The sequence below is a fragment of the Pavona decussata genome, unplaced genomic scaffold, assembly GCF_977016875.1.
Source record: "Pavona decussata unplaced genomic scaffold, jaPavDecu1.1 SCAFFOLD_11, whole genome shotgun sequence".
NCBI lineage: Eukaryota > Metazoa > Cnidaria > Anthozoa > Scleractinia > Agariciidae > Pavona > Pavona decussata.
The window spans coordinates 2,343,816-2,361,776 of record NW_028145434.1 but is presented as its reverse complement, the minus strand read 5'-3'; the positions used below and the strand labels follow the sequence as shown (position 1 = coordinate 2,361,776).

Sequence of the window (17,961 nt, the reverse complement as noted above, 5' to 3'; positions counted from 1 at the left end):
AATATGTCACTGCAAAGTTATCCCCGTCCCAATAAAACTAGTGATATTGACCGTCTTTGTATTCTTATCTTTTGTGAATTCATTCTTTTACTGTAGATATTTTAAATGTTTACATAATCGATTTTGTATTTAAGTTACTCTTACCTCTGAAGATCGCTTTCAAGTAAGATGGCTGTAAGGAACAGGCAACTTTTGCATCACTCAAGGAATCAGTATAGTTCCCTGTGAAAGAATAAAGTATGAGGAGAAAGCTAACACATTGATGCGGGTTCGATTGAACAACCCATTGATATTTTGATAAACCAATTTAAGCTAACAAAAACTTCTCACCCAAACAAAAATAAGCGTTTGCCCTGTTGCTGTACAGTTGGGCTTTCAGTTCCTCATCCTTGCAGTTTACTTTAATTCCTTCCGTATAGAAGTAGATGGCGTTGTTGAAATCATTCTGTCTGTAACTGTCATTCCCGTCATTTTTGTAAACCTCTGCTGTTGCTAAAATGAAGAAATTAAAAAGATAATGTATTAGTAGATAGCCTGCAGCGCAATGGCGTTTCTTTGTGAGCGATACTTTTCTTTGAGTTTCTTTTAGTGCACCTGTGTAAGAAACGAACGGCGCAGCTTAGTACAATTGTAAAAGTTTTATTAAACTGACCCTTGGATAAATTCTTTTACGTACTTTCAAAACGCAGTGAGCTGGGACGACCCGCACCAACCTTAGCTAAAGCCTGCCGCACACTTAAGGAAAGAGCTGAGCAAGCTGCCTTGCGAGACATCGCGAGGTAATCAGCTGAGCTGTTTCCTTAAATGTGCGTTGAGTTTTCGTGAGGATCTCGCCTCGCGAGGCGAAATCTCAAATATCAAACACGACAGATATTTTCCTCACGGCTTCGCGGGGCGAAAAACTCACGAAAACTGAACCGCACACGTGATGAAACAGCTGAGCTGATCGCCTCGCGAGGCAGTTTGCTGAGCTCTTTGCTCAAGTGTGCGGCGGGCTTAACCACACTAGAGAAGGATATTCGAATTTTGTTGGTTTTATATATTGAAATATTCCGGTAAAAAGAATCAAACTTTTCTTCTCACCTCTTAAAGTGCCGTCATCGAAATCCAATGTCTCCTCACCAGCTGGTGTGAGGTCAGTTTCACTTGCAGCTTTGATTTGACTCTGCGCCATGAATGCTGGGAGTTCGGGCTAAAAACCCTATGATCACAAACAATTTTCGTGTTGATTTTATTTATCAGCTGCCTTTATTCCTTTGAAACCCTAAAGCGTGATGCCTGTGTTAATTACACGTTATACCAGGAATGCTAAAGGTAAAAGCCGAGTCAACAAAAACTTCTGTTCAAGAAATAAAAGATAAGAAGCGCCTGTGTTATGATGTATTATTTTGTCTTTTACAAACGGAGTCCAAGGGACGATAAAACTGTAAACATCGAGTCCCATCATGTTCGCTTTTATGTTTCTTTTAGAAGACGCTATTTTATAATATTACTCGACTCGACAATAGAAGACTACATACGAGAAAATTAACGAATTTACAGAGAATGTCTATTCAGTGAGGTTTTCGCACGAGGTTTTCACAGCAGATCTAGATTCATGCTAATGAGCGAAAGTTGGTTACTTTAAAACGAAGTGAAACTGTAGAATTTCAAATAAGACGTGTTAAAAACTAATCACGCGAAAAGTTCTTCATTTCTCGAGTACCGAGGATCGAGTCGCGAAGTTCGAGCTTCGAGGGACTGTCAACTCATTTTACTTTTGCATGGTACTGTACCTACTTATACGATACGATACTTTATTTAACGTGTGATTTACGCTTAGCTTAATTAGCTAGTTCATAGCTCAGCTAATCCACAGCCAAGGGTAAACTACAAATTAGAAACTAAAAATGAACAACCAATATCAAATCGGATTTTGTTCTTCATTTCATTAGTGCTGGCTTTAATAGTAATATCATTTGTTAGCTCGTTCCATATGTTTGCGGCAAAATACATCGGATTCTTAGACGCCTACGGTTTTTGTTTTTCTGTTCTATAGGCATTATACTGTTTAAAGCGCAGAAAATATTAAGAGCGGCTTGCTTTGACTACCAACTACACTCTGTTCTTTTATAAGTTTTTTTTACGGCGGTTGGAATTATTATTTTTTTTCTGCTGTTGAAATAACAGCAGAATACAGTTTATGAAGTAGAATCCGTATGAAAATTAGCCATGTGGAATTTTTCGTGTTGAGCCAATGACGTCACTTCCTGTAATTTGAGCCTTAACTTCCGGAACAAGGCCAAGTAATGGCGGCCGTGAAATCTTGAATAAAAAGCTAAAAAAAAAATACTTCCAATCGTCGTAAAGGATTGAAATTTGGTAACATGAGTAAGAAGGTCATATTCTACACGAAAATGCAAAAAGCTGGAAAATGAAATTTTCGTCCCAGGGGCACTTTAAAAACAAGACACTCTTGCTAATTGATTGATATGTTGACCCGCCATGTTGCGAGTATTATCACGGCTAATTTACGTAAAAAAGGTTCGACTCTGTGTTAAATGTACGTAAAAAGTCTTTTGTGTTCCTCAAATATGGGAGCGATATATCATCTCCCAAATATAAGTCATTGCCGGCGAAAAACGATCATTTTTGTTGCCAGATGTAGCGGTTTTATTTTGAATAACTTATACTCCTGGGATCCGGCACGCAAACTGTTTATAACGCAATATTGCCAAAAGTTTCCAAAAAACCTTCTGTAGCATATTGGAAATTTGATATCTGGAAGAACTCCTTACCTTAATCTCGGGAAATTGTAGCATTACTGGATAAATAATCGCATTTACAAGAGTCTCATTCAGCAAATAAACTGTTACACGTCATCCTAATTACTATGCCACGAGGTTCGATCATATTACGCTTCACTACGCATGTCACACAGGCATTACGTAAAAAAACATAGGTAGTAACGAAATGGTCACGAAATAATCAAGCCACTGTCACGCTTACAGTTGCAAAACATAAAGGTCCCATGAAGGATGTTACGAATTCACGAACGTTTTCTTCTTTGACTCAATAAACTTCAATGTCAAGTTGTTATTTTTTTTCTAATTACCTTATACAAACTAGTTGAGCAATATTCCAAGTTGCAGTATTGTAATTTCTCGATAAGATTCTTTTTGAATAATCTGAATACAGCAAGAAAAGTGTGTGGAAATGAAAAAAAAAAAGACATTTTGGGAGAATATGTAATTTTGTTATTTCTTTTAAGAAAACAGTTTGTAGTGTTTATAACATTCACGTGAGACAAAAAAAAGAAAAACATCTGTCTCTTTCAAATGTAAACTGACTTTCTCTTATTAAAATTTAACGCGGCTCTACCTATTGTTTTTTTTTTTCTTTCTTTCCTAAACATAATTTCGTTTAATTCAGGTATATGGTTTTAGACAAAACTATCCGTCATCACAACTTTCAAATGCAAATTGATGAAAGGAAATGTTATAATTGTTAACTGCTTACGCGTCAGTCGCTATTTTTCAATTTTATTTTTTCTGGGTCATTTATATTTTTAATCACAACTAGTAGGGAATTTGACAGAGTAACGGTTAATTTTCTGTTTCGAATGGCGAAATCAAATGAACAAAGTGAAAGAATGAAGCCTTGAGAGTAGGAAATTTACCGAGAACTGTCAAATTCGCCACTACTCATCGGTTTTTTTGTTATCCATTTTCTACTATACTGTTTCAATAAAATATATCCACTGAACTACTTTTCACTTTATCAATGTCCAAACACTAAAGATTGTTAAAACTGACATCCTCATTTGAATTGTTTCAAAGGGCACGATTTCGCAATGGCACTTGGCAAGACTCCATGAACAACATGGTTTGTTAATTTGTACATTTTAAGAACTCAAAAGTAAATAATAATTTTTCAGTGATTTCGCAAAGATAGGGAAAAACTACGAATTAATGAATATGGCTTTTTACACAGGAGAAAGTTTGCAAGTTTCAAAATTAATTTAGATTGACAACGAAAAACTACATCAAAGGTGTAAGATACGCGACGCCAAAAGCAAAACTAACTCAACTGTGAACTTAAAGCCTTTGACGTTGCAGACAGGCAAGCTTTGTTTCTTAAATATTTGTCCTCGACAAGCCTTCTTGTTTGAACCAGAAGTGTTATCAAGGAAAAACGTGCTCATTTTCTCGACACAAGGGCAAACTAACCTTAGTGCTCGATTACTGTGATGTGAAAACTTGCTTTGGTGAGCCGGCTACCGTTAAGTTTGTCCTCGACCTGTGAGAACACAGCTCGAGAGCTGGTAAATCCGTTGAAGACTACATTAATGTACCAACAAAATTATGACATTCTCGGTTTCTGCAGCTTATTGTAAAACAGTGCTGACGTTTGGTTGGAATAATTAAGTGATTCTCGGAAAGCAATAGGGTATTCCCCGAGGAAATGAATCATGAAATGTTCCATTGTTTTCAGGTCATACGATTGTCATATGACAGGAAATTGTAATTGGAAAGATATGTCGTCAGTCACGTGAATTATATGAACCATCACAGACGGCCCAAGTTCAACTTAAGAAAACATTTCCCAAATACCCCCGGTGTTGTGCTACAAGGAAGTGAATTGCGTATTAACAGTTACGGCGAAACTATAAGGATTTATTTGATATTTTCAATAAATTAGTCGAAGAGCATAGAAATAAAGCTAATCTCGCAATAAAAATGTCTCACTGTACTTCCATAGTGTAGTAGTTGCTGTCTGTGCGATCATTTTGCTGTTTTATTGATGCGTTTTTGTGAGGGTTATACTTTTCCGTGTCCTTCCGCTAAAGGAGTCGATGATCTTGTAAATATACTAAGGCCGTAAATAGCGGGTGAGGGGGGGCTGCCCCCGCCAGAAAAACTGAGTTGCTTTTTTTTTTGTAACATATCATCATCTTTATTTAAAAGCACGGTAAATACATCAGGCATTAACAACTTAATATAACAACTACACCTTATTACGAAAGACTAAGTATATTGCTAACTATTAAAGAAAAGTAAACTAAATTAAAGCCTGTTTTACATGAATGCAGTGTCGGGATTAATTAGCAATCGTCGGAAATTAGTCAGAGATGTTGCTTGCCTACGGGTAGACTGTTCCAAAGGACTGCACCACTATAGCATTTTAGTATTTTAATGTATATATAGTATTTTAATAGAGTCTACGAGTCCTCAGCCTCTACGTTCGAATCAAGAATGATCAGTGATGGGGTTAAGAATAGTAGATCAGAAAATATTTTGACCCGGTTGTATTGCAATAAACGCATGGATGCGTGATTGCCGCTTTTAGGAGTCAGTTGAAGTGATCGTATGCAAATTGTCTTGTAGTTTGCTTTTAACCGCTTTGTTTGTTTTGCGATTGTTTGTGAGATTGAAGGAATTTTCGCCCGGACAAGGGTGTTCTTGAGGGATTTTTCCTTGCTGTGCGAGACAATCGGTGTCTGGTTAAAGATATTTTGTAGCTGAGGTTGCTGCTGAATGATGTGCCAGTGTTTCATGAGAATCTTTTTGAGATTCGGTGTGGCCGTATTGTATGTAGAAACAAACGGTAAAATCTCTTTTGTTTGTGTTGTTTTGTTGCAAAGAGCCTCTTTTCTGTCGGTGAACTTAACGTCAATCAGTATTTCTTGAGCGAGCGTTAAAGGATAGCGTCTTTTAAGGGGCTGTGTTCAAAGCCTCGTTTGTTTTATAGAGTTTTCTCGGACTGAGTTAGTTCTTAAAAGACGTACTGCTTCACCTTTTATAAAGCCCTTTTTACAGATAAAAGGGTGACAAGTTTAGAAGTGTGTGTATTGAAAAGTTTCTGTAGGCGGCTCGAGATGTGTTTGGAAGTCAAGGATTTTATTAGTTGAAAGACGAGGTACTTTGAAAACCTCAGTGTCAAGAAAAACAGCGCGTTCAGATGACATTTCACAAGTGAACTTGATTGTAGGGTGGAACGAGTTAGCGAAGTTAACAAAATTGGAAACTTCCTGCATTGAAATGTTCCACAGTGAAAAGATGTCATCAATAAAGCGTTTCCAAGAAGGGTTTAAAGGGGCTAGCCATTAGCAATCGTTTTTCTAGGTCTACCATAAAAATAACAGAAAAAACAACTGCTGTCTTGGTTCCCATGGCGACGCCATGTGTTTGCATGAAGTGCCTCTCGTTAAACTTGAAAGATTTCTCTCGAGTATGAGTCGTAAAAGTTCTCGTAAGTCGTAGAGGCGACAAATAACCTAAATCCCTTCTGTTTGAGGGATGTTTGTGTAAAGGGAACTTACATCAATGATGGCTAAAACCACACCATCTGAAATTAGCGCGTTTTCGATGAAGTGAATAAAACCGGTTGTGTCTTTCAAATATTACTCCTGTTTTTTACCGATGGGTTGTAATAGTGAGTCGACGAAACTAGAAATACGTTCCGTAGGGTTGCTGCTTCCAGAAAGGATTGGCCTGCCGACCGGTATTTTCTTGTGGATGTTTGTCAAAGTGTAAAATTCTGGTATGCAGGGTTGTTTAAGACCGATTGTTAACCATTTGTGAGTCATTGTGTCAATGTTGCCCGAACGGAATAGTTTCTCCACTATCCGATTCACTTTTAGAGCAGTATCCAGCACAATAGGAGTTCCGAGAGGCTTGTAGAATTTATCATCAGATAATTGTTGTATGTCTTCTTCAATTATTTGTGCGGTATCCATAATGACTGCAGTCTTTCCTTTGTCAGTTTTTTTGAGATTGATTTCGCTGTTGCGTTTAAGTGAGCTGATGGATGTTCTCTCGTTTGCCTAAATATTGTCTAAAGGAGTGCGAAAAAACTGCTGAAGCAAGTTCAAGTTTTGTTTCTTCAAAGTAATCTTCAAGGGCAACGGAGTTTTGGATCGGTGGTTGCCATGTGCATTTAACATGGAAGGGAGGTGCAGACTGAGGTTTTCCTTTTCTTTGCGAACATATAATTCAAACGCATTGTATAATTCAAGCGAAATTATTGAATTCTTTAGTAAAGATTTATCGGAGCTAGGAAGAGGAGGAGTTAGTATAGATTTAAGACCTCAAGAAAGGAGTTTAACCTCGTAACTAGAGAGAGCTTTATTGGAGAAATGTTCAATATATTTCTCGTTTTGAACTCTAATGTTATAGGTTAAAGACGTTTTGAGATTGTTTCGTCTAAAGGAGCGTTTCTCATTTCTGTGACCCTTCCTTGTGTTACAACTTTCTGTGTAACCCTTTGAGTCAGGTAAAGACACACCGGTATAATGCTCAATCCTGCTTTTATTTACATTGACTGTCTCACTTATTTTACAAAACATTTTCTTCAGCTCATGTAATTGAGCTTGCATAGAAGCGAGATCACAAGTTTGCTGAACTTTCTTAGATTTATTCTTTAGTGAGCTAGGCCTGGGTCTGGCTCTGTTGGCAGCATTGTGTCTAGTTGTCTGGGAAATATGGGTCTGGATACAGGTCTCGTAGCAACTGCTGTTGGGCTTGGATGGCCTTGTTGTCAGCTGCTAGGTTATTTTCCTGCTGTTTAATCATCAGCGTTAGTAGTTCCGCGTGGGCTCGGTGACTGATCTGGAACAAGGCGGTCTGGAATTCCCTGTCGAACTGTATATGGGGTTTCGGTCTGTACTGTAGACTGTAGGGACACGTAGAGTTCAGGAGAGGAGAGCTCAGAAGGATAGCTATATAAAACAACTGACGAAGGATCCAACGTTTTGGTTCCCAAACCGGTCTTTAATCTCGTATTAGCTTCAAACAGTTCTTTTTGTAACTCTACCTTGGCACAACAAACAATTTCCGACCAGGAGATGGTTGCCATTTTCAGCACTATGGCGAACAGCATTACTCCCACAATATCACGAATTAAGTCACCCAAGCAACCTCGTGACTTCGTACAAGTGATTCCAGACTCGCAACCAGTCCCCCCAAAAGCCAAAAAAACAAAACAAAAAAAAAAAAAAATCAGACTGAGGGCACCAAAACCATCAAGAATCGACTCCTCACGCTGGAAACCAGACAAGCCAAATGTAAACGGTGCTTACTAGTCCTGAGGGAACACGCTAAGAAATCTATGTGCCCCTACGGTTTACAGTACAGATCGGAACCTCATATACGGTTTGAAAGGGAATTCCAGACCGCCCTGGACAAGATTAGTCAGCGAGCCCACGCGGAACTACTAAAAATTGTTAACTATATATATGTCTTAGAAACACACATAAGTAAATCTCCTTTTTGTAGATGGTACTTTGTTTAAAATGAGGCGCTTATTTGTTGAGCTATTACATGTATAAGAGAGGTCTAAATGACTTTTTTGCCTTAAAATTGAAATTGCTCCAAATAAGCCTATTTTTGGCACAGAGACATGTTATCGTGTAAGACACTCAGTTGTCTGTTTAATGTTTGCGGAAATGCTAAACCAACGAGAAGCACTGATATTGTTACAGTCAACTCTCACCTTGCGGACACCTCGCTATTACGGACAGCTTGTTACAGTCAACTCACACCTCGCAGACGCCTCGATATTACAGACACCCTGGTAATACGGACAGCAGCCAAATTCCCGGCAAAAATAATTTACAGACGTTTGACTGAAACAAATTCCCGCTAGGACGGACTCTCATATTAAGGACACTAACTTGCGGTCCCGAGGGTGTCCGCAATAAAGGGGGTTGACTGTACTTTTCTGGAAAATGCAAGAAATCTACGGAAAGGAGGTATAGACCCTTGACTGATTTTGTTTCTGTCTCTTCTGTGTAGGTTGCACGGATTTTCTTGCACTCCCCCTCCTTTTTGTGTACTTTATGTGCTCGCAAACAACTCATATACAAGAGTTTTGTTTCTGCATCCTATATATCAGCTTGTTTATAAAAGTTTTTTTTGTTTGTTTTTACTTAAAAAAAGGTTCAGTCAACTGACTCAGTCATTTGATCAACTGGTATCTTTAGGCAAATGGAAGATACCTTTATTTTTTTAATTATTTTTATCAAGCCTGGTTAGCAATTTTTATAAATGGCCAAAATAATATTAGTATAGGTAATCAAATGGCGATGAGTGAAATTAAGGAATGCTTTTAGATATTATGTGATCAATAATCATAAACATTTGTCAGGTTTGGAGCATCTTCACTCTAACAGAGTGAAACATCTACAAGAATCTGTTCCAGAATACTGGTAGTTATTTTGGTAGAGAGGTCTATTGCAAAACTTAATGGAATTGCAATGCTCTTTGAAGATGACGGCCATGTGACCTGTCTTGCTCAAACTCAGTATAGAATATCACAAATGAAATATCGCCTATATATTGTCTCGATAGCTAAAATAAATACTTAATACACGTAAAGTCACGGTTATTGGCGTCTTTCTTCGTCAACGTTTTCTCTTTTTGTTCGTCTTGTATGCAGGTTGTAGCATTGACAGAAAAATAAATAATTTGAATAATACATACATACCTACATACATACATACATACATACATACATACATACATACATACATACATACATACATACATACATACATACATACATACATACATACATACATACATACATACATACATACATACATACATACATACATACATACATAAACTTTATTTAGACACGGTAAAAACATCAGTTACAAGATAAAAATCTAGAATTAAAACTGATTTACATGTTTGCCGTGTGGGAGTACGAGAAGGACAAATGGCGATCTATCTCATTTCTAAAATTAGTAAAAGATCTAATGGCTCTGACGTTAGATGGAAGGCTGTTCCACAAATGTGCCCCACTGTAGCAGAAACTACGTTTCAAAAATCGGTACGAGGCTTAGGTAGAGCCAATTTGTTGTCACTATTTCTAAGTCCATAGTCCGTGCTGAAGGGCTTAAATAGGCCTTTCAGGTACTCCGGAGACTGATCATTTAAAGTTTTAAACATGATTTTCAATTTTTGCTTCTTCCTTCTGGTACTGAGATTATCCCATCCCAGCTTACCGCGTAGGGCGGTAGCGCTAGAATAGTAATCTGACTTCGTTATGACCCGAATGGCGCGATTTTGAAGTTTTTGTAATTTATCAGCTAATTCGTTGCTGAGACCGTCCCACGCAGGACAGCAATAATCAAAATATGGTTCAATAAGGGCTCTATATAGTAATATTGCTGTATCGTCGCAAATGAACGGCCTCAGTCTTCTAAGTGCACCTATGCCAGAGGATATAATCTTGGCAGTCTCATTAACATGTTTGGACCACGAAAGATTTTGATCGATGTAAAGTCCTAAGGATTTGGTGTGGGGCACTCTATCAATTTCGTGACCTTCAATTTGTACAGTAAGTGAATGGCCAATTGTAGTACTAGCAAGTCTCTGCCGTGAGCCTATTAACGTTAATTCCGTTTTGGCAATATTCAGGCTGAGCTTATTTACATTGAGCCATTCATGAAGTTTAGCTAGTTCAGTGTTTAGTACTGATTTAAGCTCTGGTAAGCTGCTGGCGGCAATGCTGATACTCGTATCCTCGGCGTACATTCGTGGTAACGCCTTACTTAGACAGTTCGGCAAGTCGTTAATATAGATCAGGAAAAGAAGTGGACCAATGAGGCTTCCCTGTGGGACACCACAGGTAACAGCACGCGCACCAGACAGCTCACCATTAACTACACACTTTGGTCGTCGATCGCTTAGATAGGAGTCAAACCACTTTAGGGCCCTATGATCAATGCCATAACTAGCTAGCTTTCGTAAAAGAATTTTGTGGTCAATGGTGTCAAAAGCCTTTTTTAAGTCTATGAAGATTACACCATTTACTGATAAGACCGTTGTCAATATTGACAGACCAACTGTTAGAAGCTTCAAGCAAGGACGTTACTGTGCTATGAAGTGATCTAAACCCAGATTGACAGTTAACTAAAAGATCGTTATCGCTAAGATATTTGAAAAATTGGTCGTAAATTATTCTTTCGAACACCTTAGCGACAGCAGGAATAATCGAGATTGGCCGGTAGTTGTTTACATCTTGTCTTTTGCCCTTTTTGAAAATTGGCGTCACTCTAGCTAGCTTCCATTTAGTTGGAACAATACCAGAGGAAATCGACTGATTGAACAGGAATGCCAGGGATGGTGCCAGAACACCGGCCGCCATTTTAAGAATCCTGGATGGCAAATTGTCCAGTCCAGTCGATTTCTTAGTGTCTAATTTTTCAAGTAGTTTACGGACTTCATTGGAGCTACAGCTTTTGAAAGAGAAAGTAGCATTAGTTGAGATAAGATATCTTTCTGGAACAGTATCAGCAGATGGTATGTCTCTTGCCAAGAAATGGCCAATATTAGCGAAGTGGCAGTTTTAAAAATGCTTCCGCCATTTCAGATGCAGAACTAGTTTTTATGTCCCCGATTTCAATATCAGCAATAACTTTTTTCATATGTTGACGAGAGCTCAGCTCGTTAACTAGCTGCCAAGTTTTACGGGGATCATTTCTGCTAGCAGCGAGGTGATCGCTAAAGTATTTACGTTTAGCATATTTAATTGAATTATTAACTTCATTTCTCGCTGTTTTAAAATCATCCCAGCAAGACTGATCCTTAGTTCGTTCCGCCTTCTTTTTCAGGAAGTACCTTTTGCGCATCTTACGTATTAACTCATGCGTAATCCACGGGGACTTCTTGTTCCCGATTCTTTTCGATCTCATAGGGGCATGTTTATCGATACAGGTCAGAAGCTGATTCTTCCAAAATTCCCACATTTCGTTGGGGTGAGAGAATAGACTAATGTCATCCCATTGAATTAATTCAAGGTCAGCGCTAGGAACTCCTCCTGATTGGAATTTTTAAAACTCCGAGTATTAATAATCGTAATACACCCAGGGATGGTATAATGTGTTTTGCGAATTAGATAGACAAGGGAGTGGTCGCTAATACCTAAAGGCATAACTCCTGATCTAACTATTTTGTCTGGGGTATTAGTTATGCATAGGTCAATTAGGGACTGAGATAGAGCTGTTACTCTCGTTGGCTCCGTAATCGGTTGACTAAGACCAAAAATCTCACAAACATTGATGAGTTTGGAAGAGTTGCTGTCTGCGACACCAGGTAGCAAGTTTGTATTCATGTCCCCGACAAGGTAGAGCTCCCGATTAGAACCATCAATTTTACCAATTAAATTTTCAAAGTCATCAAACAGGTCAGGAGGAGAATTTGGAGGTCTATACCAGGTACTGACAAGGAATGGCCGCGAGTGGGGTTTATTTATTTCGACAGTTAAACATTCGAGCCTATCAGTCATAAGCTCCTCACATACTTTAAAATTAAGGTTGCTGCGTAAGTAGAAGCAAACCCCACCACCTTGACGACCATTAATTTGTCTGTCTCGCCGAACGATTTCATAACCTGGTAGATAAACTTCGTGGTCTTTAAATGTATTATCTAACTTCGATTCATTGATTGCGAGAATGTCAATTTTGGAATCTCTCATAAAAACTCTAAGTTCGTCAATATGAGCAGTTAAACTATTGATATTTAAACAAGCAATAGCTAGGCCTTGATTAAAAAAGTTTAACTTACGGTTTACACCGATCAGCACGGGAATCTGGATATATTCGGACTCCCCAACGGCAAATACCTACAGGCTATTAATGTATGAAGTAAAATTGTGGCTCAGAAGAGAGGTTCAGTTTTTCAGATCCCGGCTCAGAATAAGCAACTCTCTTTTTTGTATGTCAGTGCCATCCTCGGAGACACACGGAGAGATAGTGGGAAAAAGAGTGGGTCGGTATCGATACCAAGTATTCAATATCATCGATGCTATGTTTCCCAAAAAATATCGATACTCGCGACACCAATACCTTTCGATATTGCCCACTGCATTCAAGGAAATTCCTTCCTCAATGAGGTGTAATGTTAGGTAATACCAAGAATTTTACTGTCTTCTGGTACAAAATTAATACTTTTTCTATTTATGTAAATGCTGTTAATATGGAGTATATTATACTAGCAGCTTGCGCACTTTTTTACTCGTTTTTACTTTTCCCTTCCCTTTTATCTACCCCTGGACCTCCGAGGATGCTAACTATGTAGTATCAGAAAACAAATGTAATCGATATTTTTATTTAACAGTTGTATCAGTTTTTCATTCGACAATTTGACAGCAAACATTGCCTTTTTGTTGACGTTAGAATGTTTTCACCTACACGTAATAGTAAGGAAGATTATATTTCAACTAAATGGAATGTTAGCCATTAGACAGCAGTGCAGGAATAATTTTCGCCAAAAAAGTGTAACGATTGAATGACTATAATTACAGTTATTATGATGAGTGATTTTGCAATAAATACCATTTTAACTCTTGCTTTCCCATACTGTTTTGTTATTTTTGGACTTAAATAAAATATATGTAAGAGATAAATACCGAGAACGGAGGTATTAATCCATATACATTCCGAGGGCCGTAGGCCCGAGGGATGTATATGGATTAATACCGACGTTCGAGGTATTTATCTGACTTATTTCATGAAATTATTCCTTTGTTCAAGGGGACAAACGCCGGCTAATTAGTACCGTCACACTTAGGTGAGAAACGGAGAACAATAGAAGCAACCTGATGTGTGCGTTTCTCGCAGTACTGCTAATGTAAATGAGGGATTTATACAGTAAATGAGGGATTTATCTGTATAAATCCCTCGTTTCAGTTAGTTTAATATTCATGAAGTATGTAAGTCAAATAAAGGATGTTGAATAACAAAAGAAAATGTGTGATTCATGAAATAAAAATAAATAAATAAATAAATAAATAAATAAATAAATAAATAAATAAATAAAGGTTGTGCTTGTACAAACTTTTAGATATCACGCGAGCTTTGGAGTTCAGTTGTAAACTTGTGTGGACCCCAGCCATGGGTAAAGGCTATGTAATCCTAACTTTTCTTTTCTTTATTATTTTCACTGTCAATGCTTTAGGTGTACATACACACTGCGCGAAATACAAAATAAGGTGCTATGAGTCTGTATACATCACGTGAACAGAGACATATACTGAAGTATAAAGACACCGGCGTTTAAGGCCTGTGTAATGACGAGTATACGTGTACGTTTGATTGGATATAGTTATGTTTATCTAACCCTGGAACAAATGCACATGTATACGATCTGTATATTTTTTAGGCATACCCTGACGTAAAAAGTAAAGTAAAGTAATATACTTAATGTCAATAACACGGGGAGTGCTTACACAATCCTCCGAGCCAGAGGCTCATCATAATGTGCTTGACAATAATCCAGATCGAATTTTTGAGGAGAAGGGAAAACCGGACTACCCGGAGAAAAACCAACAACAACAACAATTTATTATAAGAGAAGACTTTTTACAATATTAGATACCCACAATTAGAACCTACGCCACGTTGGTGGGACGAGAGTGCAGTCGTTATTTAATCTGTGTTAGCTGATAGCGAAAGGTTCTTTTCCAGAGCAGTTTTGAACTTGTCATTTCTAAAAGCGTTTACTAAAGGATTCAAACATGAATTGATGCCCAAGCAGTAGAGAGGCACCCATTCCTGAATCATGATTCTGGTGTAGAAAGTAGTCAAATTGTTTCCATCCATACACCCAGTACTGAATAGAATATCAGGAAAAGAACACCAAAATACTCATGACTAGCATGGCGATTCGCTTGGCTAAGGTAGATTCTCGTTTCACTCTCATTTGTTGATTGGACCTTTTGACAACTGAACCAAGTAAATGTAAACGTAAAATGACATGGTAGCCAGATACAAAAGAATTCCAGCAAATGCGAGTTGCTGTATTTCATGATGGCGCTTTCGAGCTAACAGTCCATGCATTCATCGGCCCACGACACATCCTGACACATCCTGATAACACCTAGAGATGTTTATTTGTTGGCCTCTCAACAAATGCTTTCCCCCGTATTTTATTGATAAATACAAACAGCAGGACATTGAAAAGCGTACGAGCATCGATTACAAACTTTGTCATCAACCCTTTTTATATTCTGGTTAGGTAATGTCAGTAAGTGTAAGATAACGAAGTGTCCTCAGTCGTTTCATCAAGAAAACAAAAAGAGAAACAGACAAAAAGCTTTCCTAAATGAAACCTTTTGATAAAAATTGACAACTGAACAAATCTTTAATTTTTTTTGTGAGGTAGCTTTCCGGTAACGTGTAGACATCAGTTCGACAAAGTCTGTAGCGTCGCTCGCCAGTGACGATGCCAGCCGCGCCAGTAAGCTATGACCTCTAGTGTCTTGGCATTGCGTTTTTCTATCTGTCAGTCAAACCGTAATTTCTTCGCCGTGAACTCTCCAATTTCCACCCTTGAAACTGTCGAAAACTTCTTAAAAGTTATTCTTTCGATTAACCTCTTCAAAAAAGGTTTGTTTTCTTTCTGAAAACTGCAAATTAGAGTCTGTTAGAATCATTTTGAAAAAAAAGCCCTTTCTTTCGTGGCTATATGACGTCATACAGGTAGGGATGCGACGGTCCCCTCCCGCGTGACTGGTTCGGTTCCCGCCGAGGTAAGAGAATTTTCTTTTCATCTTTTGGTTCATTTCCTTATTAGGGCTAACGCTCAGGAAGGTTTTAATGGGTTCACTAAGATTTACTAAGCAGTTAACTTACACTACAGAATGAATTCTCTAATCCCTCATTTGTGTCGTTAGTACTAGCAGCACGTTAATTATTTTTACCCTTCAGAAAAAATTATACAATGCCAGAAATTTGGTCCATCAGAGGTAGCAAATTTGAAAGTTCATGGCACAGGTCTTGTAAGTCGTGTCGTAAACTTTTCGTCGGATTTGAAATGCGAAATCTTTGTTCCGCCATGACTATCTGTCTCTGTGTCAAGTTTTAAGAGAAGCTGGTTTTTTTTTAAGTGCTGTCTTGTACGAAATTAGCATAGTCATAATTTGATTGTATCCCTATGACACCCATTATTTATGGTGAATAGCCTCCATATCACCTCAATATAAACTGTTTGGTCGCCGTCTTCTTTTTGCTACCCCAATGTTTCAATTAATTTCAATTGAAAACCGGAGAGCTACTCCCACTTACTACAGTAAGAGGCTTTAATGTCTTTATTAAATTACGTCCAAAGGTTGGTAAATAGCCAACGATGCTTACACGCACAGTTTGCAGGTACGTTCATCTTAGTTCCTTTTTGTTCACCGTTTGCTGGGTTTGGTCGAAATAATTCACCCGTCATTTCCTAACTAAAGCTTCCTTTTGGAAAATACAAAAGAACTGACCACCCGTCAGCGTAGTTACGAAAGACGTTCTCGTGCCTTCAACTTTCCAAACCGACAGAAGATCAATTTGCCTTAAATATACGATCACAGTTCTTCTGTTGCGCATTTGCAACACATCCATATTCTAGATCCAACCGCTATGTTTCCCCCAGGGAGGGGAGGTATTCCCCTAAAACAGCCATATAGGTATGTTCGGTGCCACTTTTTGGTAGGGTATGGATTTATTTGACCTGGAATTGGGTATGCTTTGCACGAGTAAAATGGGGTTGGAAGGCCTACACAACCCCTAGTTATTTGTTTTCCGCTTTCATCTGGATCTTCTCTATACACTGTATTTATTGTAACGGGCTAACATGATTTGCATTTGGAGGGTTTGCAAGGTCTCAGATAGGGTATTGATGCAAGAGATAGGGTAAAGGGTGAATAGGGTAAAGGTTTCAAGAAGCACGCGACACACACCCACCCACTCATCCAGGCAAAGGTTTGGGGAGTAGCCACCCTGTGGATGTTTGTCGCATAAAACGTGTTTAATGGACTAGCTCCAACGAGTCTCCTGTAGCTTAGAGGTAGATCACCCGAACTAGTAATCGGAAGATTATACGTTCGATTCCTTTTGGAAAAGCTCGGATTTCGTCATACTGAGTATGAGCCTGTGTCAGTGACTGAATAACACAGCATTCTCATTTATTTAGCAGACGTTAAATATACTATCACATTTGTTGCACTCCGCAAGTAACAAATGATACATGGTTGGCAACAGAAAACGAAATGGACAAGAGTGAATCACACATACATACAAAGGACTCTATCAGTGATGACTTTGTATGACTACTTTTACTGTAGGGCCAACCTGCATTGTTCTATAGAGGATAATCCCTCGGCATGCAAATAAAAATTTAAGAATTCTGGCAGCTTTGTTGAACTGTTAAATGACCGTGTTTAATTCAGGGTTCACAAAGTAAATATTGTTCATTTAACAATTGTAAGGGATTTCCTAGTTTAATGTGCAGAAAGAAGACCCTGCAGTTCCCAACGACTTTCAGATAAATTTTGCAAAGTAAAACTAAGGCGTTGTTTGAGGAAAGTGACGCAAACAAGCGGATTTGTGATTACACCCCTTTAACCTCACCTAAATTTCTTGCAATATATCAAACACGAAACACAGTGTTTCATCACATATCAAACACCAAGAAGAGGGTCGAAAATACGACGCGTAGCGGAGTATTTTTGTCGAACTTCGAGGTTTTTGATATTTTGATGAAAGACTGGACGAGTGCTTGATATAACTTTTCAAAAAAACCGATTTTCAAGAGGAAATAAAGGATGCAAAAGCGAGGAGTTTTTCGTCAGATTTCCAAGCAAGACACGGTGCATGATTTCCTTTGTCTTTGGCTTTTGAATTATAAATGAGGTTGAGAAGGAGATCTCTAGAACTCGAATAATGCAGGTATGAAGCCACTTGTCGTGTAATGCAACAAACTTCTGATTACCCACAAAAAAATGACTTTTGATTAATCTCTTTACGGATCTCTAATTGTGACTGGCTAGCTTTAAAGCTAAGGGAAAGTAGCTGCCCCTGTACGAAAGGATGTGCGACCAAGGTTAGTTAAATAATCGCAACAACAATTCCGCCTGTCTTTTACACTCGGTTGAAACGCGATAACCTCTTGCTGTCACATCGGATGTCTAAACAGTGGATAAAATGATATGCTT

The 17,961-nt window shown here is 38.3% G+C and overlaps 3 protein-coding genes across 12 annotated transcripts in view; 1 reads left to right on the top strand and 2 right to left on the bottom strand.

Annotated features, from left to right (window-relative positions):
• The window catches only part of LOC146488159 (uncharacterized), a 538,028-nt gene that overhangs the window by 33,131 nt on the left and 486,936 nt on the right, over positions 1-17,961 (bottom strand). The gene's annotated exons all lie outside the window — the stretch shown is intronic.
• LOC146488171 (uncharacterized) overlaps positions 1-17,961 on the top strand; it is a 286,546-nt gene that overhangs the window by 47,237 nt on the left and 221,348 nt on the right. Inside the window, exon 4 of one of the 4 annotated variants that reach the window (XR_014867036.1) lies at positions 12,659-12,846. The exons of the other annotated variants lie outside the window; for them this stretch is intronic. The gene's annotated coding sequence lies outside the window, so the exon portion shown is untranslated. Of the gene's footprint in view, positions 1-12,658; positions 12,847-17,961 lie in introns of those variants that run through there. 4 annotated transcript variants of the gene reach the window in all.
• On the bottom strand, positions 4-4,398 carry LOC146488181 (hsp70/Hsp90 co-chaperone CNS1 homolog). Its single transcript, XM_085122238.1, has 4 exons — positions 4,209-4,398; positions 1,084-1,201; positions 331-492; positions 4-222 (listed from the first exon to the last, which is right to left on the bottom strand). Exons 2-4 carry the CDS (start codon positions 1,172-1,174, stop codon positions 110-112), a joined length of 366 nt encoding a protein of 121 aa, XP_084978364.1. The 5' UTR covers positions 1,175-1,201; positions 4,209-4,398; the 3' UTR covers positions 4-109.